Source organism: Canis lupus, chromosome 2 (assembly GCF_048164855.1).
Source record: "Canis lupus baileyi chromosome 2, mCanLup2.hap1, whole genome shotgun sequence".
Taxonomy (NCBI): Eukaryota; Metazoa; Chordata; class Mammalia; order Carnivora; family Canidae; genus Canis; species Canis lupus.
The window spans coordinates 33,790,517-33,809,506 of NC_132839.1; the positions used below are offsets into that span (position 1 = coordinate 33,790,517).

Genomic DNA, 18,990 nt, shown 5'->3' on the forward strand with positions numbered 1-18,990 from the left:
TTCCTGCTTCGGGAATGACTGGGCTTTCCTGTCCCGGGAGGCTTTTGCCGCCTGGCCTTAGCCCGGCTCCTCGCAGGGGGTGGCCCTCCCCCAGTGATTCTTTTTTTTTTTTTTCCCTGCCTTCCTATCTCGTTAGAAGCGCAAACCCTTCTCTCTGTAGCGCTCCAGCTGTTCTCTCTTCAAATCTCAGGTCGAATTCGTAGGTTTTCAGGATTTGAAAGTTTCTAGGTAAGTTGGTGGGGACAGGTGATTTGGGTACCCTACTCCTCTGTCATCTTGCTTCACCCCCTCTGGAGAAATATCTGTTCATGTCTTCTGCCCATTTTTAAATTGTGTGTGTGTGTGTGTGTGTTGTGTGTTGAGTTATAGAAGTTATAGAAGTTCTTCATATTTTGGTTATTAAAACCTTCAACAGATGTATCATTTGCAAATGTCCTTTCCATTTCAGTATGTTGCCTTTTGTTTTGTTGATGGTTTCCTGCACTATGCAGAAGCTTTTTTTTTTTTTTTTTCAGAAGCTTTTTAGTTTGATGTAGTCCCAGTAGTTTATTTTTGCTTCTGTTTCACTTGCCTTAGGAGATATATCTAGAAAAATGTTAATATGGCCAATGTCAAAGAATTTACTGCCTATGTTCTCTTATAGGAGTTTTAGGGCTTCAGGTCTCACATGTAGATCTTTAACCCATTGTGAGCGTATTTTTGTGTATAGTGTCAGAAGAAATGGGTAGGAAATATCAGAAAGGGAGACAGAACATGAAATCTCCGAACTCTGGGAAACGAACTAGGAGGAGTGGAAGGGGAGGAGGGTGGGGGGTGGGGGTGAATGGGTGACGGGCAGTGAGGGGGGCACTTGACGGGATGAGCACTGGGTGTTATTGTGTATGTTGGCAAATTGAGCACCAATAAAAAATAAATTTATTATTTAAAAAATTCTTGAAAACAAACAAAAAAAAGAAAATAGTCCAGGTTCATTCTTTTGCATGTAGCTGTCCAGTTTTCCCAGCTTCAATAAGTGGAAGAGATTTTTGCCCCATTGTATATTCTTGCCTCCTTTGTTGTAGATTAATTGACCACGTAAACATGGGTTTATTTCTGGAGTCTCTATCCTATTCCATTGATCTACATGTCTGGTTTTGTGCCAGTGTCTGTTTTTGTGCCAGTACCATACTGCCATACTGTTTTGATTACTATAGTTTTGTAGTATATTTTGAAATCTGGGATTGTGATACCTCCAGCTTTGACTCCCATTTAAGTAGGGGCTGTTGAATCATTATTTGAAAGTGTGAAATGATTATTCATCAAATTAATTAAATATAAAAGAATGCAAAATAAGACTTTACCATTTTGAAAAGATCAGAAAGGTATTGAAAAAGATATCCCAGTATAGACCTCTGTATTCTATAAACATATTCCAAGCATGGGCTATGGACCAAGTACCCTTCCACATACAGTGACAAAGCACACTTTAATGCCGGCTCTTGAGGGGTGGCCAGTGATAGAGCACACCCCAGGGCTGGACAGTGATAGTGTCATTGGAACATGGGATCCAGTGGGCCTGGGGAGGTGATATGAGCAGAGATGGGACTGGAAAGACTGCAGAAGGTGGGCTAGACCCAGATTCATGTAGGCCCTGAGAGCCACAGTTAAGAAAGGTGGGCCAGGACACCATCAGGAGACCTCAGAGGGGGCCAAGAGCATGGCCTGATTGTTACATTATCTCTGAAGAGATTCTTAAAAGACTCTGCTAGTACAGCAAGTCATAGCACTGCAATTTCTTTTTTGAACTGTTTGATTATATCTTAGTCAATGTTTCTATATTTGATGATAAAATCCATATTTCTATTTTCCAGAAAACTTAGGCAAATATAATTGATAAATATTAATCTGAGAACCCAGATAAGGCTTGTTTCCAGGAAACTCCACTTTTAAAAAGCTAGTAAAGAGTCTCCAAATTTGAATTTTAGCATCTCCAGTGAGAAACATGTGCAAACACTCGAGGTTACTTTTTCTCTCCTTTGTAACCTTCACCAAGCTGCTTTTCATGAGGCCATACATTTAGAGGTCAGCAGTATCTTCCTTCATACCATATTATGGAAAGAATTCCTAACATGTGCTTTGAGATTGACATTACCTAAAGCTTCAGAGAGGTGTCTGAGGTTTGGCAGTCTGGGCACATGCAAATAAGACTGCTCTCGTGTGACTTGGGGCTTACCTTTTCTCTTACAGGTGCTGCATACGGTGGCTGAAAGTTGCAAGCCTGTTTGTCTTTGTGGTGGTGTGCTCTGTGAGTATCACAGAGCTCTGCTGATGGGTCAGCAGAGCTCCTGGGTGCCTTGGGCTGCGTAGCAAGGCATCTAACATATAGGGCTCACGCCTTTCTTTGGAGGAGATGCTGAGGGGATGTGGGATTGTGGGCTGAGGTTGGTGACGGAGGCCTCTCCTTAGCAATGGTCCTCTGCTGTGATAAAACAGAAGCCCTGGGGACCTGACTTTGATATGTAGAAGGCAGTTAGCTTCATCCGTTGGGTCTAACTTTCCACCTGAAAGCAGCTTACCAATTCTGTTTTCAACCATGCAATAAATTGTCTTTATTTGTGTTGGGACATGTCCAATATCATGAGTGGCCCCAAGAATGTGTCTTACTGCCGGCATTTGTGTAGGGTGTATTCTAATGTGGCCCGAGCTAGAATCACATTGTGGGAGCTCAGAATATTATGCCAAATGAATGAGTGTGAGATTCTTTTTTTTTTTTTTAAGATTTTATTTACTTATTCATGATAGACGTAGAGAGAGAGAGAGAGAGAGAGAGAGAGAGAGGGAGGCAGAAACACAGGCAGAGGGAGAAGCAGGCTCCTTGCAGGGAGCCCGACGTGGGACTCGATCCCAGGACTCCAGGATCACGCTCTGGGCTATAAAGGCAGGCGCTGAACTGCTGAGCCACCCAGGGATCCCCCGAGTGTGAGATTCTTTGTGCTCAAGTGTGCATATCTCTGTGTGTACACATGTATGCACATGCCTGACTGTGTGTGTCTGTGTGTGCACATGTGGATGTGAAGTCCTCTGTGCCTGCTGTGTGTTTGTGTGTCTGCATGCCTGTGTGGGACATGTGGGGCATTTGTGGTCTGTGATCATTTAGAAGTTGCATCTGTGTTTGGGGTCTTATTTCTGGGTATGTACCAATTTTCAGCATTGGCATAAGACACTTTGCATCATTGTTGGGAGACTCCAGTGGGTGGCTGATGCATGCTGCTGTGATAACACATGAGATTGTGAACAAGGATGGAGTATGTGAATGGTGTTTTCATGACTGTGCTATGTGAACTTCAGGACGTGTTGGTTGTGCCTCTTCTATGCAGGCAGCCTATGGTTATGGCCATGCTGAACCCTGCATGACTGGAAACTACATATGATCACGTGTGGCTGTGAATAGTTGGTTTTCATTATCTGCATATGTGGGCATGAGTATCAGGACTCTTTGTATGTGTGCAGTTTTGTGCATGAGAAGAGTCTCCTCAGTGTAACATATAGAGAACAATATTGCATCTTGAGCAGTGAGGGTAGTTCATGAAGTCAATATTGGCTGAATTTAATTGAATATCTGCAACCCTTTAAAAACCCACAAAGGGGGGGAAGCAGTGACCCAGAGAAATTATGCTTGAAATAAGGAACAAACACATTGAACTTTGAAAACTTCATGTTTTTACTTTTTTAGCTGCCAGTTTGCCTCTCTACTTCCTATTCACACAATTGTGTGGTTCTAAAGCTTTGGCTGCTTAGCAGGGCCTGGTAGGTGGGTGCACTGGGATTTCCAAAAAGAAAGTCAGCATGGGCCAGGGCTTTCCTGAGTTCCTGAGGATTGACCTGAGCTCTGTGTCTAGTCTTCACCCTTCTTCTGGGATTTAAAGTTTTGGTGATTTGAGAAATTTGTTTTGAATGTCTATAACCAACCTATCTTAAAATCACTTCAGTGTCTTTCTGGTAAGGTATAACGTGCTCTGCAAATTCCATAAACACATACTTTAACCATCACATGGGTTGTTTCCCCTTTTCTCCAGTATGGAAAAGTCATGTTTACCTCTCTCTGATGATTTAATTTTGTGGCTAAGTGGTAAATAAGCAAATATCAAAAATTAAGATCCATTGTAGTGGAGAATAGTATACTGAATCATAATTTTATCTCTTAATATCTAAGAAAAGATATTTAGAGTGAGCTGGTGAATGTTGGATACATCAGTCAATGCCATTATCATAACCATATTTTCAACTTTTGTCAAAATTATTTAAATCCTATTGTTATCCTGCCACAAATCTATCATTAAATGTTTCTGATTGTTACAGATTTTATTCAGCCTGTATCCAGATCAAGGAAAGTTCTGGCAATTGTTGGCTGTGTCACCACTGCAAAGCTACTGTATCCAGTCTATACTGAGATGGATAGTTTACAAAGAGACACCACAGAACTATTTTAGCTGTTGCTAAAGGTCGCAGCATAGGTGATCACCACTCCACCTGTGCATATTTTGTTCCTTCAGGGCATTTGATGAAAGATGGGCCAGTGCAGAAGGAGAGGGGAGCACCAGTAAGACTATAATGGGTGGGTTGGTGGTGATGACAGCCAAGTGGCACATTCTAGTTAGGGCCTGACTCGCCTGGGCTCTTGCATACTCTGGTTTATACTCTGTCCCCACTTCCTTTTGCATTTCAGTTTAGGTGGTTTCTACTGACCTGTTTTTAAGTTCATTGCTTCTTTCTCTTGGCTGTGTCATCTGGGCATGATGATTATTGGTTTCTTCATACTGTGTTTTCTCTTGCCTTTTTGTAGGCCTCATAGTTTGTCACTAGAACCTGGATGTGTTGTAGGATAGTAGATATTGAGTGTATTAGTCAACTTGAACTGCCATGAGGAAATGCCACAGTCTTGGGGTAGCAGACACTTACACTCACAGTGCTGGAGGCTGGACATCCAGAGTCAAGGTGCTGGCCAACTTGATTCCTGGTGGAGGTCTCTTTCTGGCTTGCAGATGACTGCCTTTCTTGCCATTGCCATGCCGTGTGTGTATGTGGGGAAAGAGTACATTCTCTGGTGGCTGTTCTTATAAGGTCACAATCCTCTCAGATCAGAGTCCCACCCTGACTTCATTTAACCTCAGTTACTTCCTTAGAGGCACCATCTCCAGATACAGCCACAATGGTGGGCAGGGCTTCAACATATGATCTTGTGGTGGAGATAAGCATTCAATCCATAGCACTGTGGGCTTTAGTTGAGAGTCTGTGTAAATCTAGTCAGAGGTCAGCTATGTTGCAGTATGTGGTTGCCATGGTAGCCTGTAGCATCCCAGACACTTGGAATTGCTTGGCTTCTTTCCTGCTGTCTGCCAGGCCGTGCACTCTTCCTACTTCCCACAAGGGGAAGCTGCTGTGCCCTTAGAGTACCAGATTTGATGCACTTCCCCAGGAAATTAAGGCTGTTTCATGAGTCTCCTAATTTCTCCATCTTCTTTGTGGGTACGTGCTAGGGTTGTGGAGCAAAAGCTCATATAAGAAAATGTAAACACCCCAATCATGTGGCTGCTCGAGCCTTGCTACTGTCACAGTAACCCATACTTGACCTTGAACAGGTAAAAAATTTTCTGATTTTTTTAAAGATTTTATTAATTTATTCATTAGAGAGAGAGAGAGAGAGAGAGAGAGAGATACACAGGTAGAGGGAGAAAGAGGTTCCTTGCAGGAAGCCCAACACAGGACTTGATTCCAGGACTCTGGGATCATGCCCTGAACAAAAGACAGATGCTCAACTGCTGAGCCACCCAGGTGTCCCCAAAACTTTCTGATTTAATTTTGCCTGCTTCTGTGTATGGTAGGAACACCTGTCTTAGAGAAGCAAACACTTGGCCCTATTTCTCCCCAGTCACCTGTCTCACTCTAGATTTCAAGTTAAATGTTTCTGATGCAACCTCATTCTTGACAGGATAAGTCATTAACTTAACATCTGTCTAGCCTAGAGTAGGAGTGGTGTGATCCCCTAGAAAACGGATCCTGCCTTCCTTTCATGTGACCTCACTGCAAATGATCAAAAGCTGCTGACTAGGCTGACCCCAGGACTTGGAGGGATCTTATCCAGAAACAGTCTTCATTGAGAACCAGACAGGGAGGTCAAAATATTTGCGGGTTGCTGAGTGATTACTGTACTGTGGCAACTCCTGTATAAACCTTATCAGTCAGCAGAAATCCTAAGTAAACATAACAAGTAAGAATAATAATGGGGTAAAATCAGATGATAACAAATAAGAGTCTTATTTATCCCACTTAGAACTGTGCTATGTCACTTTTACTACACAACACTGTACATGGTCTTCCTTCTAGAGCAGCCCAACTCTTTCCTGGGACTTGAATGAGCCCAAGCCCATCCTAATGGCTGTCAGGCAAATGGTTTTACTTAGCAGCAAGAGTAACTGGGGAGTTCTTGCTCTTGTTTCCTGAGCAATGTGCATATTTGGATGAAGAGAGAGAGAGAAGTACAAGAGACGGAGAGAGCTGTGTGAAATGATAGGAATGCTACAGAGTGGTTCTTGTATGTCTGTGGATCTGTTAAAGAAAAAAAGTGTTCAATGACTCTTGTTAAAGATGGCAAGTCACATTTTATTTAGGACCTTAGTGATACTTGTAGAGACTACTGCAGTGAGGTCTTGCAATGGGGAAAGATTGAGCTTGAAAAGTGGTACTTTAAAGCCAAGGAGCAGGGTAGGAGGCAGAGGATGAAAAACTATGAAGAGGAAATGTCATGGGTCATAAGAAATTCTGGCCAAACTGACCTCACAGGATTCTTGTGGAAGGCAGGCCAGAGTGAACAGCATCCCGAGGGAATGGAGGAGCATGAGGAACCTGATCAAATATTGAATGTGATTAGATATGAAAAATGGAGATTCTGACTAAATCAACCTAGCAGGATTCCTATAAAACTGACCGTGTAGAGAGGAGTACCGAAGCCCCAAAAGTCAGAGCTTAGTCTTAGAGAAGAAAGTTCAAAGGAGCGTGACTAAAGTTTGGCCAAAGAGAGACTCTGTCAATGATTAATCTTTATAAAGACTGATTTAAGCTTCCCACGGGGGTCTTTAGAAGATGTACATTGTTCTCAATAGATTTTCCAAACAGACTACATTTCTGAAAGCTCACAGACCCTCTCCCAGGACCCTAGGCTGAGAACTTGCTGTGAGTGTTTGTGAAAGGAGAGATCAGAGGTCAGAGGTCCCCGTCAGATGCCCACAGAGAGCCAACTGCTGCTGGTATCTGCAAAAGGTGGGGGCAGAGTCAGGGGAGGCTAGTCTGTGTACAGAGTTTGGACCTTTGAAGGCGATTCTCAGCAAAGGGGTGTTATTGTGCAGGTCTGAGGCAGAAAGTGATTCAGGCCTGGTTTTGAAAAGCAAGTAGTGGTCTTCTCTTTGTTGACCTCATGAATGAAGAGCCCCACTGTTTTTCCTTCTTAACTTCTGGCCAGACCCCAGGGGTGTGTTTTGGTGGCAAGTGCTTTTGGAGAAATCCTTTCTATCCTTTAGTTGGAGAATAACAAAGCTGTCATTTCCCCCATGATGTTTTATTTGTAACAGACAGTAGGGCTTTGTCACCTCAGTAATTTCAGGGCTTATTTTAGCAACTTCGTGAAACAGGAAGTGGCTGTGATTGCAGGCACCTGATGTTCTTTTTCCCTGAATTGTTCTCTGTGCTTATTATGGGGGACACCTGTCCAAGGCTCCTAGGTCATTAGACAGATGAATAATGGTCAGCAAGCCAGATTATATATAAGCAAGTTAATTAGGCTTGCTCACTGGCCTTCCTCCCTTCCCGCCCTCCCCCCTTCTTCTTCCCTTCCTTCCCTTCTTTTCCCTTTGTTTCTTGACATATGGTCCATTTTCCATCACACCCTTCATAGTAGCCCTGGGCTTTCAAAGTACACAAAGAAAACACTATACATGTTATAGGATTTTGTCTCCTGTTCTTCTCTTACATCCTAAGCTCCTTATACTACCTCATAATTATGTTGTCCAATGATAGTCACTAGTCACATGTGGCTCTTTAAATTTAAATTCATGTTAATGAAGTGAGTAACATTAAAGTTTCACTTCCTCATTCACACCAACCACATTTCAAGTGCTTAATAGCCCTATGTGATTAGTGGCTACCATATCAGACAACATGGATATAAAACATTTCTATCATCACAGAGAATTCCATCTGCCAGCATCACTCTAGAAATTAAGGGCAATCATTCATCCATTTGGTCCCAAATGCTGGAGAAAATACATTAGCACTAGGAGGGTTATTTTTTGATGAATTTATCAATCTTAAAAGTTTTATACTTTATCAAATGACATTGTTCCCATTTTTATCAAGAAGGTGAGTCTAAAGAAACTCCACTTTCTTACCTCCATTCAACTAACAAAAGTTGTGTCAAAGAAAAATTGTATCACATAAACAGGTAAAGAAAGCTTTATTCAAGACTATTGCAATATGGGAAAGATTTAACTCCAAATACAACAGGGTAAACTGGGAATCTACAGAAGGGTAAGGGTGAGGGTGAGGATGGAAAGTTACCAAGGGAACATGGTTGGGCATCAAGAGTGAAGGGATTCTGAAAAAAAAAAATGAGTGAAGGTATTCTTTGTAAACTGGGCTCCTCAGGCCAAGGTTAAGGCTTAATCAAGAAGAGGACTCAGATGACTCAAGTTTGGTTAAGGAGGGGGTCCTGACCAGTGTTGACCGAACTTGGCATTTGATTGGCTCTGTAGCAAACTGGAGGGTAAGTCCTAGAGAACTCTACAGTTTAGATAGAAATGAAGGCCCATTTTCAGGCTCTTGTGAATTTGTTCCATGTCCAGTGTCCAGTAGCAGCACATTGCCTGCTGTTTAGAAGTGTTTTGGTCATGTGTTTTTCTCCCCACCACACACAGGCTGCCAAGACAGCTGCCCGCACTGGGACAACCAGAGCAGAGTCAATGGTTATACTCATTAGAAGTACAACAGGAAGATGATTAACCAGGAACTCAGACGAGGGATGTTTAGGGGGCTCACAGAGTGAGAAGAAGGTTTATGGAAGGCATCTCAATTAGCTCTTGAAATATGGCTTTGATTTGGGTAGTGGTAAAGGCAGGAACTAGAGAAAGGAGGCAATTTCTTTCTGGCTTCTCCATGCTCCTGGATCTGGCAGAGACTCTGGTCTAGGTTTGGAGGATTAAGCTTCAAGGATGATGCTGCAAACAAATATTATTGATGGAACAAGTATTCGTTGGGGCATCTAATAGGGACAGAACTACATTAGTTTCTAGAGAAGTAGAGAAATGAATAAGATGCAGTTACTCTTCTTGAGGAGTGAGACCAGTTGGGGAGAAAAATTTAAAACAACTGCAGTATGGCGTAAGCCCAATCTACAGAGGAACACTGGAGGAAGCCAGAGGATCTACTGGAGTTGTGGATGACAAGGAAAGATATAAGGAGAGGAAAGCGTGAGTGAGAACTCAAAAGATGGTAGAAGTTCTTCAGGTTTGGGGAAGGCATTTGAGGCAAAGGCAGAGGACTATGTGTTATGAGCATGGCAGACAGTTCAACATGGCTGGAAAGCAAGGATTGAAGCTGCCTGCAGGGGTGAGGCTCAGTTAGAGGCTCCGGTTTTCAGGGATCTGGAAGTCACAGTTGACACCATAGCATCCCAGTAGGCTTTGAATCCTAAGTGCATGGTAGGCATCTAGAAAGAGAAAAGGAAGGGTAGAAGTACCTGTTGTCCTGTGTCTATATGATTTTGTGTGCATTCCATTTAGTTGGTTAATCATAGGGTGCTTTGTTACATGATTGTCTCCACAACAGAGTATGAGATACCCCCTGACCCTCAGGACAAAGGTCTTATTTTATTCATTCATTTCTTGGAACCCAGTAGACGCTCCAACAACATTCGTTAAATCTAAGGGTGAAGCCACTGCTTTTCCAATGTTGGCCTCAAGGTGGTGCTGTTCTGTCTTTTGGGTTTCTACAAGGTCTCTAGAATCCTTTCTGAATTGAAATTCTCTCTACCCTGTAGTTTGTATTCGCCCAGGGGAAAGACCAGGACAGGAGTAATTTTGGCAGAAACAGCAGTGTCTCTTTGCGCCTTTTCTTAATACATCCTGCCTAATGTGTGACTTCCGTTTTCCATTTGTCCTTGATGGAACCCAAGTAGCAGCATAGGTGTGTGGAGAGGCTTTCCAACCAAGTGTTGGGGATGGTTGCTCATTCTGGGCTCTCATGATGGACAACAGGGCTGATAATGCACTTTCTTTACCAGGATGTTTTATTTGTACAATTTAAACCAGTACATTGTGCTGGAGGAAATAGATAATGAAAAAAAGCATTAACCATTCATTGGCCCTTGACAGTCAAAGCTAATCTTGTGTACATTTTGGCAACAGTGAAGTTCTGCCTTTTCCCTTAGTCTGTTTTATAAACCACCTGTTTCTTCTAGGGTTTTTTTTTTTTTAAAGATTTTATTTGTTTATTCATGAGATACACAGGCAGAGACACAGGCAGAGAGAGAAGCAGGCTCCATGCAGGAAGCCTGACTTGGGACTCCATCTGAGGACTCCCGGATCACGCCCTGGGCCAAAGGCAGGTGCTAAACTGCAGAGCCACCCACGTGTCCCTCTTCTAGGGTTTTAAGGCAGATTAAGGGAATTGGCTACAGAATCCTCCTACGATCAGTGAGCTCCTGCTAAGTCTTTTGAGATCTCATATAAAGCATAAATTATTTTGAGATTCATTTTTCCACCTACAACAATTTTCTCTTCTGGATCAAAATGACTAGGCTAGTCACTGTTAGAATCCCTGTCATAACCCCAGAACCTTGCAGCAGAGAAAGGAGCTGGCCCAGAGCAGCAAGAAACGGGCTGAATAACATAGGCTCCTATGTTTGTGTAACACCCAAATGCAGGATGTAGGAGCTAAGGGGAGGCCTACAGTGGGGAAAGTATCAAGAGAATTATATTCTGTAGGAGAAAAGCCTCTTTACCTGATAATTTTTCCCTGATCAAGAGCCCTTAAGACATTTTGAAGAAATTTCTCTCTTCACTGCAGTGTGTGTCACTTATTTAGCTGACTTCAGAATTCTTACTTTCAACTCTCTTTGTGATTTCTCATTCTAAAAATAGAGACCTGGAACCTAAGGATTTGGGCATGGATGTGGATCAGTGTGTCTCTTCATTTATGCAACCATCTTGTCTTCTAGCTCACTGTGGGTCTAGGAGCTTAAGCAGTTTGATGCTGCCTGCAAAAAGTGGAAGCAGAGATAATGGCAGGATGGGGAGACAACACTTTGAGGTTTAAACAGATAATTTGAAACACACAGGATCAGATGTTGCAAAACCAACTGCATGTCAGGAGTGAGGTGCTAAAGAGATACGGAGTGGCCAAGGGCTGCAGTACAGTAGGAGGAAACAGCCTGGATATGTATTTCTGTGTGCATTTTCTGAGGAGGGTACTCACTGGGTGGATGGTGGGGGGACTTCAGGCCTCAGGACTTCCTTGCTTTGTGGTTCACCTTGACTTTGCCTCAGCTTCAAACCTCACCAGCCACATGGACTCCACACTGCTCCAGGTGGACCTGGCAGGGGCGCTGGTGGCTGGTGGCCCAAGTTACACCAGCAGAGAAGAACATGTCGTGGTGGAAGTGACCCAGGCTGATGTTCCAGGCTCCAGGCGGCGGCGGCCACAGCAGGTTATACTTATAAGTTATTTGAAAGCAATCGTAAAAACTCATTTAATCTCTTTATAAATCGAGTTTCCTTTTGAGTAGATTTGATGGGAAGCCATAAGGGAATGGCACTATTATTAGGCAAGCCCTATCTTTTGCTTTGTCTTTGAAATTTTCTTTTCTCCTTTTGTCTAAGACAACTCTTACCATTGTAGTAAAATCAAGCTTGTAAGTTTTTAAATTCAGATTATTTTACTGGACAATTCAGGGAAATATTATATATTTGAAAGTGGTTCTGTTGTTAAAGCACAATTAAACCTGGGCTTTCCTATGGTACAGAAGATATTTCAACAGCACAGTTCCTTTGGGCTTGGGGACACTTGGCTCAGACTTGCATAGTTTCCCAAAGCTTCTGCTTCTAAAGTGGTAGACTCTTGTGCTTAGCATCTTCTAGACAAAAACCTTTTTCTCCCATCCTTCCAAGGCAAGGAGAGGCAGCAGTGGTGTTGTCACCATGGCCCAGAGTCCAGACAAGGTCTGACAGTCCTCTGTGCATCCTGACCTGTCCCCCAAGTCCTGGGCTTGATGACTCCCCAGGATTATCATAGTGACTTGTGTATGAAGTTCAAGGGTTTTCCCTCTTATAATCAATAAAAGGAACCCTTACTGGTGCACAATGCTGTGTCATCCAAAATGGTGCACCTCTCACATTTTCCTGCCTTGCAGAGCAGGGTCCACAGAGCAAAGGCCTCAATATGAATGAGGCTGCGGTTTCATGGGTGATAGTCTGTGCCGCACCAGTGTTCTAACCAGTTGCCTTGGCTGTGGTCTTAGGATGTAAACTTGGCCTCCTTGTGTGCAGTGCACAGTTGGCTGGCAAGGATTTCTTGGTAAAGGAGAGGTGGGCACACATCTGTCTGCTCTGTCTGTGGGTCTGGTGTGGAGGAAGATGTGACCTTTTGCAGCCTGCAGACATAGGTGCTGCCCAAGAGGTGGTATTGAGCTATTCTGCTCTAATGCACACATTCATGCCTTGATCAATTTCAGAGTTCCTATTTTCATTTGCTTTATGATTAGTGGGCAGCAAAGCTCCAGTCCTCCATTAAAGTTTCCTTGGTCCCTTGGCTACTTAAGCCAGGCCTTCGCTTTCTGCTCACATCTGGCCCCCCTCCACTGATTTCTCCATTATCCTGCTTAGAACAAGAATATGTGGGGTAGATTTGCCTGCAGCAAAGGAAGCTTCATCCTTGGGTCCTACCTCCCATGGGGTCCTGTGACATGGGTATGGGTATGGAGAGCTTTCTTCTTCCAGCTTGCAAGCAGGAAGCAGTTCTAAGCAAGCACTTCTTGTGAGTTGCCTCAGAAGGCTCAGAAGATCCCAAGTCTCTCATAAAGTGCAGTGATTTTTTTTCTCCTAATAAATCATATTTACTTCTATACCTTTGTGCCTTTTACACTAATTCTGTTTTTGTACTCTGTATTCTTTTTTTTTTCCTTGAAGCCATCTACATTGTGGAAATTGCCAGTCCCACACAGCTTGTATATGCTCTAGTGTCAGGGATGTGGGAGCTGTATAAAAAGTCCTTGCTGTTCCTCTTTTTCTTCTTTTCTTCTTCTAAACTAACACCTGCACTGAATAGTGCTGAATCCTGGGTGATGGTTCAGGTTCAAAGCCTTACTTTGATATTACATTTCAATTTTTACAGGTCACTCAGAATTGGACAGTATTTTTAAATCCAAGAAGAAGTGAGCACTTGGTGGTGAGCAGGACCTTTGAGATGCTGAGCAGGTGGGTCTGAAGTGATCAAAGATCTTGTGGGAGGTCTTTTGGAACATTCTCACTTACAAAGTTTGGCTCATGGGACTCCAACTTCTGGCACAAATAGGCAGATCAGCTTTGCAGTCTGGATGGGATGCTCCAACTGTACAGTCTATGAACATGAAGAATGTAGTAGGGCATCATTAACCACAAGTGTCAGAAAATGAGGATTGATTACAGGGTCCATTCTGAAGCAAATGGTATTTTATAGTTGATGTTTTAATTTCATTAATATTATGAAGCTCTAAAATGGGGAATTCTAGGAAATTTTAGGATTCTTTCTCTTTTTCTTCAATGCCACTCCATATTGAGTTTTCTAAGCCTGCTATAACAAATACCACTGACTGCATGACTTAAACAGTAAAAGTTTATTTCCTCAAGGGTTCTGGAAGGTTTGTCTCTTCAGAGTACTCTCTCCTTGGCTTCTTGTCCCTATGTTTTCACGTGGACTTTTGTGTGTGTGTGTGTGTGTGTGTGTGTGTGTGTGTGTGTCCCAATCCCTTCTTATAAGGACACCAGTCACACTAGTGACCTCATTTTAGCTTAATCATCTCTGTAAAGACTCTGTCTCCAAATATAGTCACATTATGAAGTATTGAGGGTTAGGGTGTCAACATCTATATTTTGTAGGGACACAGTTCAGCTCGGAATAGTTACTGACTAAATTTTTAGAAAAGTGCTTTAGTTTCACCATGCCACATACTGTTGATTACTTGGATGTTTCTTGTTCCAGGTACTTTTCCCAAATATCTATGACAACCTGTCTACATGTTCTCAGGTTGAATATGGCCTTTTTTGAATCTCCATCATGTGAGAATGGTTGTATTTGCTATTTTTAGCAGGCAAAGCAGTCAGTGTGTGATGAGGAGAGAGAAAATTAAATGGCTAGAACCAGTATGAAAGTCCTTGCTCCCTGTTAATTGTTGGAGTGGCACCTGCCAGATGAGGGCTGAGGGGCCCACATCAGATGGACCTGGCCACAGGGAGGCTGTGTCTGCATCTCAACTGCTCATATGCACTTAGAACTCCTCGTCTGCTAGACTTTGGGTTAGATCACTTTGGAGTCAGTTTGAACTCTGGATGACTTGTGTTGGAAAGGACACCAAGGAAGCAAGCATTAATTGTTGACATAGAGATTGGTTTCCCTTACCAGTGGTGATATCTTTGCTTCATTCTGCAGAGATACTGTTTCTATCAGCATTCGAGCCTCCCTCCAGCAGACACAGACAGTTCCTCTTTTGATGGCTCATCATTACCTCCGTGCAAACATAGAAACACAAGTGACTATTGCTGTGGTCATCCTTGCTGGGGTCTACATGCTGATTATATTTGAGGTAACTTTCATGCCAGCTCTCTAAGACTTATCTGGGCTCACAGGTAAGTATCTTTCAACATGTGGGTGCTCCAGATGGGCTCAGTTCTGCTTTTAATCAAACTGTAATGGCATCTTTCCTAAAAAGGAAGAATTCCATCATTCTAGGTAGAATATTGATCTTACTGGAATATTTGCTGAATCTTGGCAACTGACACATGCAAGATGAGTTTTAGTGGGCCCCTGCAAAAGTTTACCTGAGAAAACTGTATATGTACATGATTTTCTCACCCTCACTCTGCCGTTCACTTGAAGTGTGATGCTGAGGGGGTGGGTAAGTGTTGAACCTCTCTGAGATGCACATTAAAATGCCCCCTATTTGCTTCATAGGATTGTGTGTATTATAGGGAATGAATAGACCTTGGGCTATATGGGGGGAGGAATTATTATTTGTGATGTGTATCAACTCAGCTAATGAACCTTTTCACAAGTGATTTCATATCTTCTAAATTTCATGTTTCTGGGAAACTAAGTGCGGCTCTACCTTTAATAGCATGCAACAAAGTACAGACACTGCCTGGGTGGGCTGGTCCATTGTTAATTTAATCATTAAGCCAGGTGTACAGCAACATGTTCATAGGAATCTTGGCTCCAGTAAGTTGAGCTTGGAAGGTCCGTAGAGGATGTGATTCTGAAGATGTACTTCTTCATGAGTGTAGGATAAGTATGGGAAATGCCTTGGAGTTGTCAAGGAAATGGCCTGCAGAAGTGGCCAGGAAATTCCAGAAGATTTTCTTTCCATGGTTGTCTAGTCTACCTGATGAGAAATGTTTGCCCCAGTAAGTTGAGCCTAAAATTCCAAGATCCAATCATTGATTTAGTTGTTAGATCTCTTATGTCTTTTTAATTTCAGCATAACTCTATTCTCTACATTATTTTCCTTTTTACCTCTCAATCAATATTGTGTTTCTGGATTTCTTTGAACACCTATACACTGTGATCTTCTAGAAAGACTCACAGATTCAGAGGCAGCTATGCCCTGTCTGGGCTGTGGTTTATTACCATGACCAGCAGTGGGAAAAGCCTTATCAGAGAATCTGGGAGAGCCCAGGAGCAGGGTTCCTTTCGCTTAAGAGGCCACATAGAACATGCATCACATGCCCTCCTTAATGCCCATCACCCAGTTACCCCATGCCCCACCAATCTCCCCTCTAGCAACCCTCAGTTTGTTCCCTATAGTTAAGAGTCTTTTGTGGTTTATCTCCCTCTCTGATTTAATGTAATTTTATTTTTCCACTCCTTCCACTATGTTCATCTGTTTTGTTTCTTAAATTCCACATCTGATACTTGTCTTTCTCTGACTGTCTTGTTTTGCTTAGCATAATTCCTTCTAGTTCCATCCACATCATTGCAAAAGGCAAGATTTCATTCTTTTTGATGGCTGGGTAATATTCCACTGTATGTATGTGTGTGTATGTATGTACACACATACATACATACACACACATGACTTCTTCTTTCTCCATTTATCTGTCGATGGAAATCTGGACTCTTTCTGTATTTTGGCCATTGTGAACATTGCTGCTGCAAACACTGTGGTGCAGGTGCCCCTTTGAATCATTATGTTTGTATCCTTTGGATAAACTTGTAGTACTACAATTGCTGGGTCATAGGGTAGCTCTATTTTTAACTTTTTGAGGAAGCTCCACACTGTTTTCCAGAGTGGCTGCACCGGTTTGCATTCCCACCAATAGTGTAAAGGAGTTCCCCTTTCTCTGCATCCTTGCCAACATCTGTTGTTTTTGGAGTTGTTAATTTTAGCCATTCTGACTTATGTGAGGTGGTATCTCATGGTGGTTTTGATTTGGATTACCCTGATGCTGAGTGACATTGAGCATTTTTTCATGTGTCTGTTGGCCATTTTTTAAAAAAGATTTTATTTATTTGAGAGAGCAAGAGAGCAAGAATTCTTTGAGAAAGAGTGAGCAGAAACAGGGAGGCACAGGAAGAAGTAGACTCCCTATTGAACAGGAAGCCCAACACAGGGCTCAATCCCAGGACACTGGGATCATGATGTGAGCCAAAGGCAGATGCTTAATTGACTGATCCACTCAGGCATCCCTCTGTTGGTCATTTATATGTCTTCTTGGAGAAATGTCTGTTCGTGTCTTCTGCCTATTTCTTGATGGATTATTTGTTTGTTGTTGTTTTTTTTTTTTTTTGGTGTTGAGTTTGAAAAGTTCTTTATAGATTTTGAATACTAGCCCTTCATCTAATTAGTCATTTGCAAATATCTTCTCCCATTCCATAGATTGCCTTTTCAGATTTCCCAACTGTTTCCTTTGCTGTGCAGAGCTTTTTATCTTGATGAAAGGAGGGCAGGCTCAGTGTAAGCAGCTCTGGATTCCACTATGTGATGCTGTTTTGCTCTCTGAAGGCTTTCAGCACCATGGGCCAGGATGACTATGGCAGCACCCCACTTTCTAGCTGCAGAGGTGAAAGTTCATGCCCCTTACTCTTCAGTGAGCCTCGACAGAAAAGTAGTCAGTTACTCTTATCTCTGTGGTTTCCACCTGAACTCTGTATGCACCCAGTCTGTGATTAAGTGTTTTTATCTCAGGCATGGGACTGAATTTCAAAACTCCTCATAGATCCTGAGCTGTTCCTCCTGGAGGAGGAAGGTGGGGGGTCTTGCCAGTCTTCTGACTTTTACTGGACCTCTGCCAGGAACACAGTCACACGATCTCACAGCAGTTTGCAGTTTATGGCAACACAGAGCAGAAAGCCGGCACCTAGACTCACCATACTCAGCTGGCTTCTCCCTTTTTTATGCCGGAACTTTGCTGCAGTCAGGTGCCCCTGTTCTTTTTGTGATCCCAGGGATCCTGAGACCATGCTTTCCCACCTGAGATTCCACCCCACTTCGCCAGCTGAGCACTTCTAAGCCAGGGATGTCCCCCACTATAACAGACTTCTAAAACTTCTGATTTTGTGCTCTGCTGCTTAAAATACTTTGCGGGAGACTCCTTAAGCAGCCTCCCTTCCCTTCACTGTGTCTTCAGATATATCACCCCAGATTCAAATCTTTGTTCCTCCTACCTTCCAAAAAGTGGTTGCTTTTCTATTTGTAGAATTGCAACATTTTTCTCAGATCTCTGATTTCATAGATATTCAGAATGATTTGATAACTAGCTGGATTCCAGGGACCAGATGAACTTAGGGTGCCCTACTCCTCTGTCATCTTAATTCTTCCCTCCACCCTCAGACTATTTATAAGTCAGTCAGGTGAACTGGTGCCTCTTAGGATAGGCACCTCTGCTCCTCTACTGCTCTGTATTATAATGTACTGGCTACATTATCTGTTAAAAACCTTCTTTGTTATTTTGAAATAATTTCTGATTCACAGGGGGTTGTAAAGAAATGTACAAGGAAGTCTTGTCATACTTCCCCAGTCTCCCTAAATATAAACATGTTATACAACTACAATTTAATAATATCAAGACCAAGTAGTTAACATTGGTACGATCCTTTGAGCATATTCAGATTTCAAGGATTATACATACACTCCTGTGTATGTGTTTGTGTGTGTTTGCATGTATGGTTATGTGCAACTTTGTATGTATAGTCTTGTGTAACCACCACTGCAATAAAGATACGTGAACTACCATCACACACACTCCCTGTGATAGCTCTGTATAGTCACTCATCCCCTTCCCCATCATCCCTAAGGCCTGGCAACTATAATTTGTTCTCCTTCTTTATAATTAGGCTATTTCATCAATGCTTTGTAATGAAATAATGTAGTATATGTCCTTGTGAGATTGGCTTTTTTTCCACTCAGCATGATTTCCTTGAAGGTCATCCACAGAGTTGCATACATCACTAGTTTGTTCCTTTTTATTGCTCAATAATATTCTGTGGTATGGATGGAATGGTGTGTTTAAGCATTCATCCCTTGAAAGGTTAAAATAATTTTTTTCCATGTTGGGCTATCAAAAATAAGGCTGCTATGAACATTTAAAAATATTTTTAAAAACATTTTAATGACATTTTAATGTCCAATTTTAAATGTTCTTTATATCTTTCTTCTAGAAAGAAGGACTTTGTTGGTTATGTAGTTTGCAAACACTTTCTATTAGTTCAGTTTAT

At 42.4% G+C, this 18,990-nt stretch overlaps 1 protein-coding gene across 1 annotated transcript in view; it reads left to right on the plus strand.

Annotated features, from left to right (window-relative positions):
- Window positions 1-18,990, plus strand: part of OCA2 (OCA2 melanosomal transmembrane protein) — a 440,201-nt gene that overhangs the window by 95,658 nt on the left and 325,553 nt on the right. Inside the window, exons 5-9 of the mRNA XM_072795366.1 lie at window positions 2,227-2,284; window positions 4,339-4,411; window positions 11,574-11,734; window positions 13,417-13,499; window positions 14,710-14,863. Coding sequence (XP_072651467.1) covers window positions 2,227-2,284; window positions 4,339-4,411; window positions 11,574-11,734; window positions 13,417-13,499; window positions 14,710-14,863 — 529 coding nt within the window. The remainder of the gene's footprint in view (window positions 1-2,226; window positions 2,285-4,338; window positions 4,412-11,573; window positions 11,735-13,416; window positions 13,500-14,709; window positions 14,864-18,990) is intronic.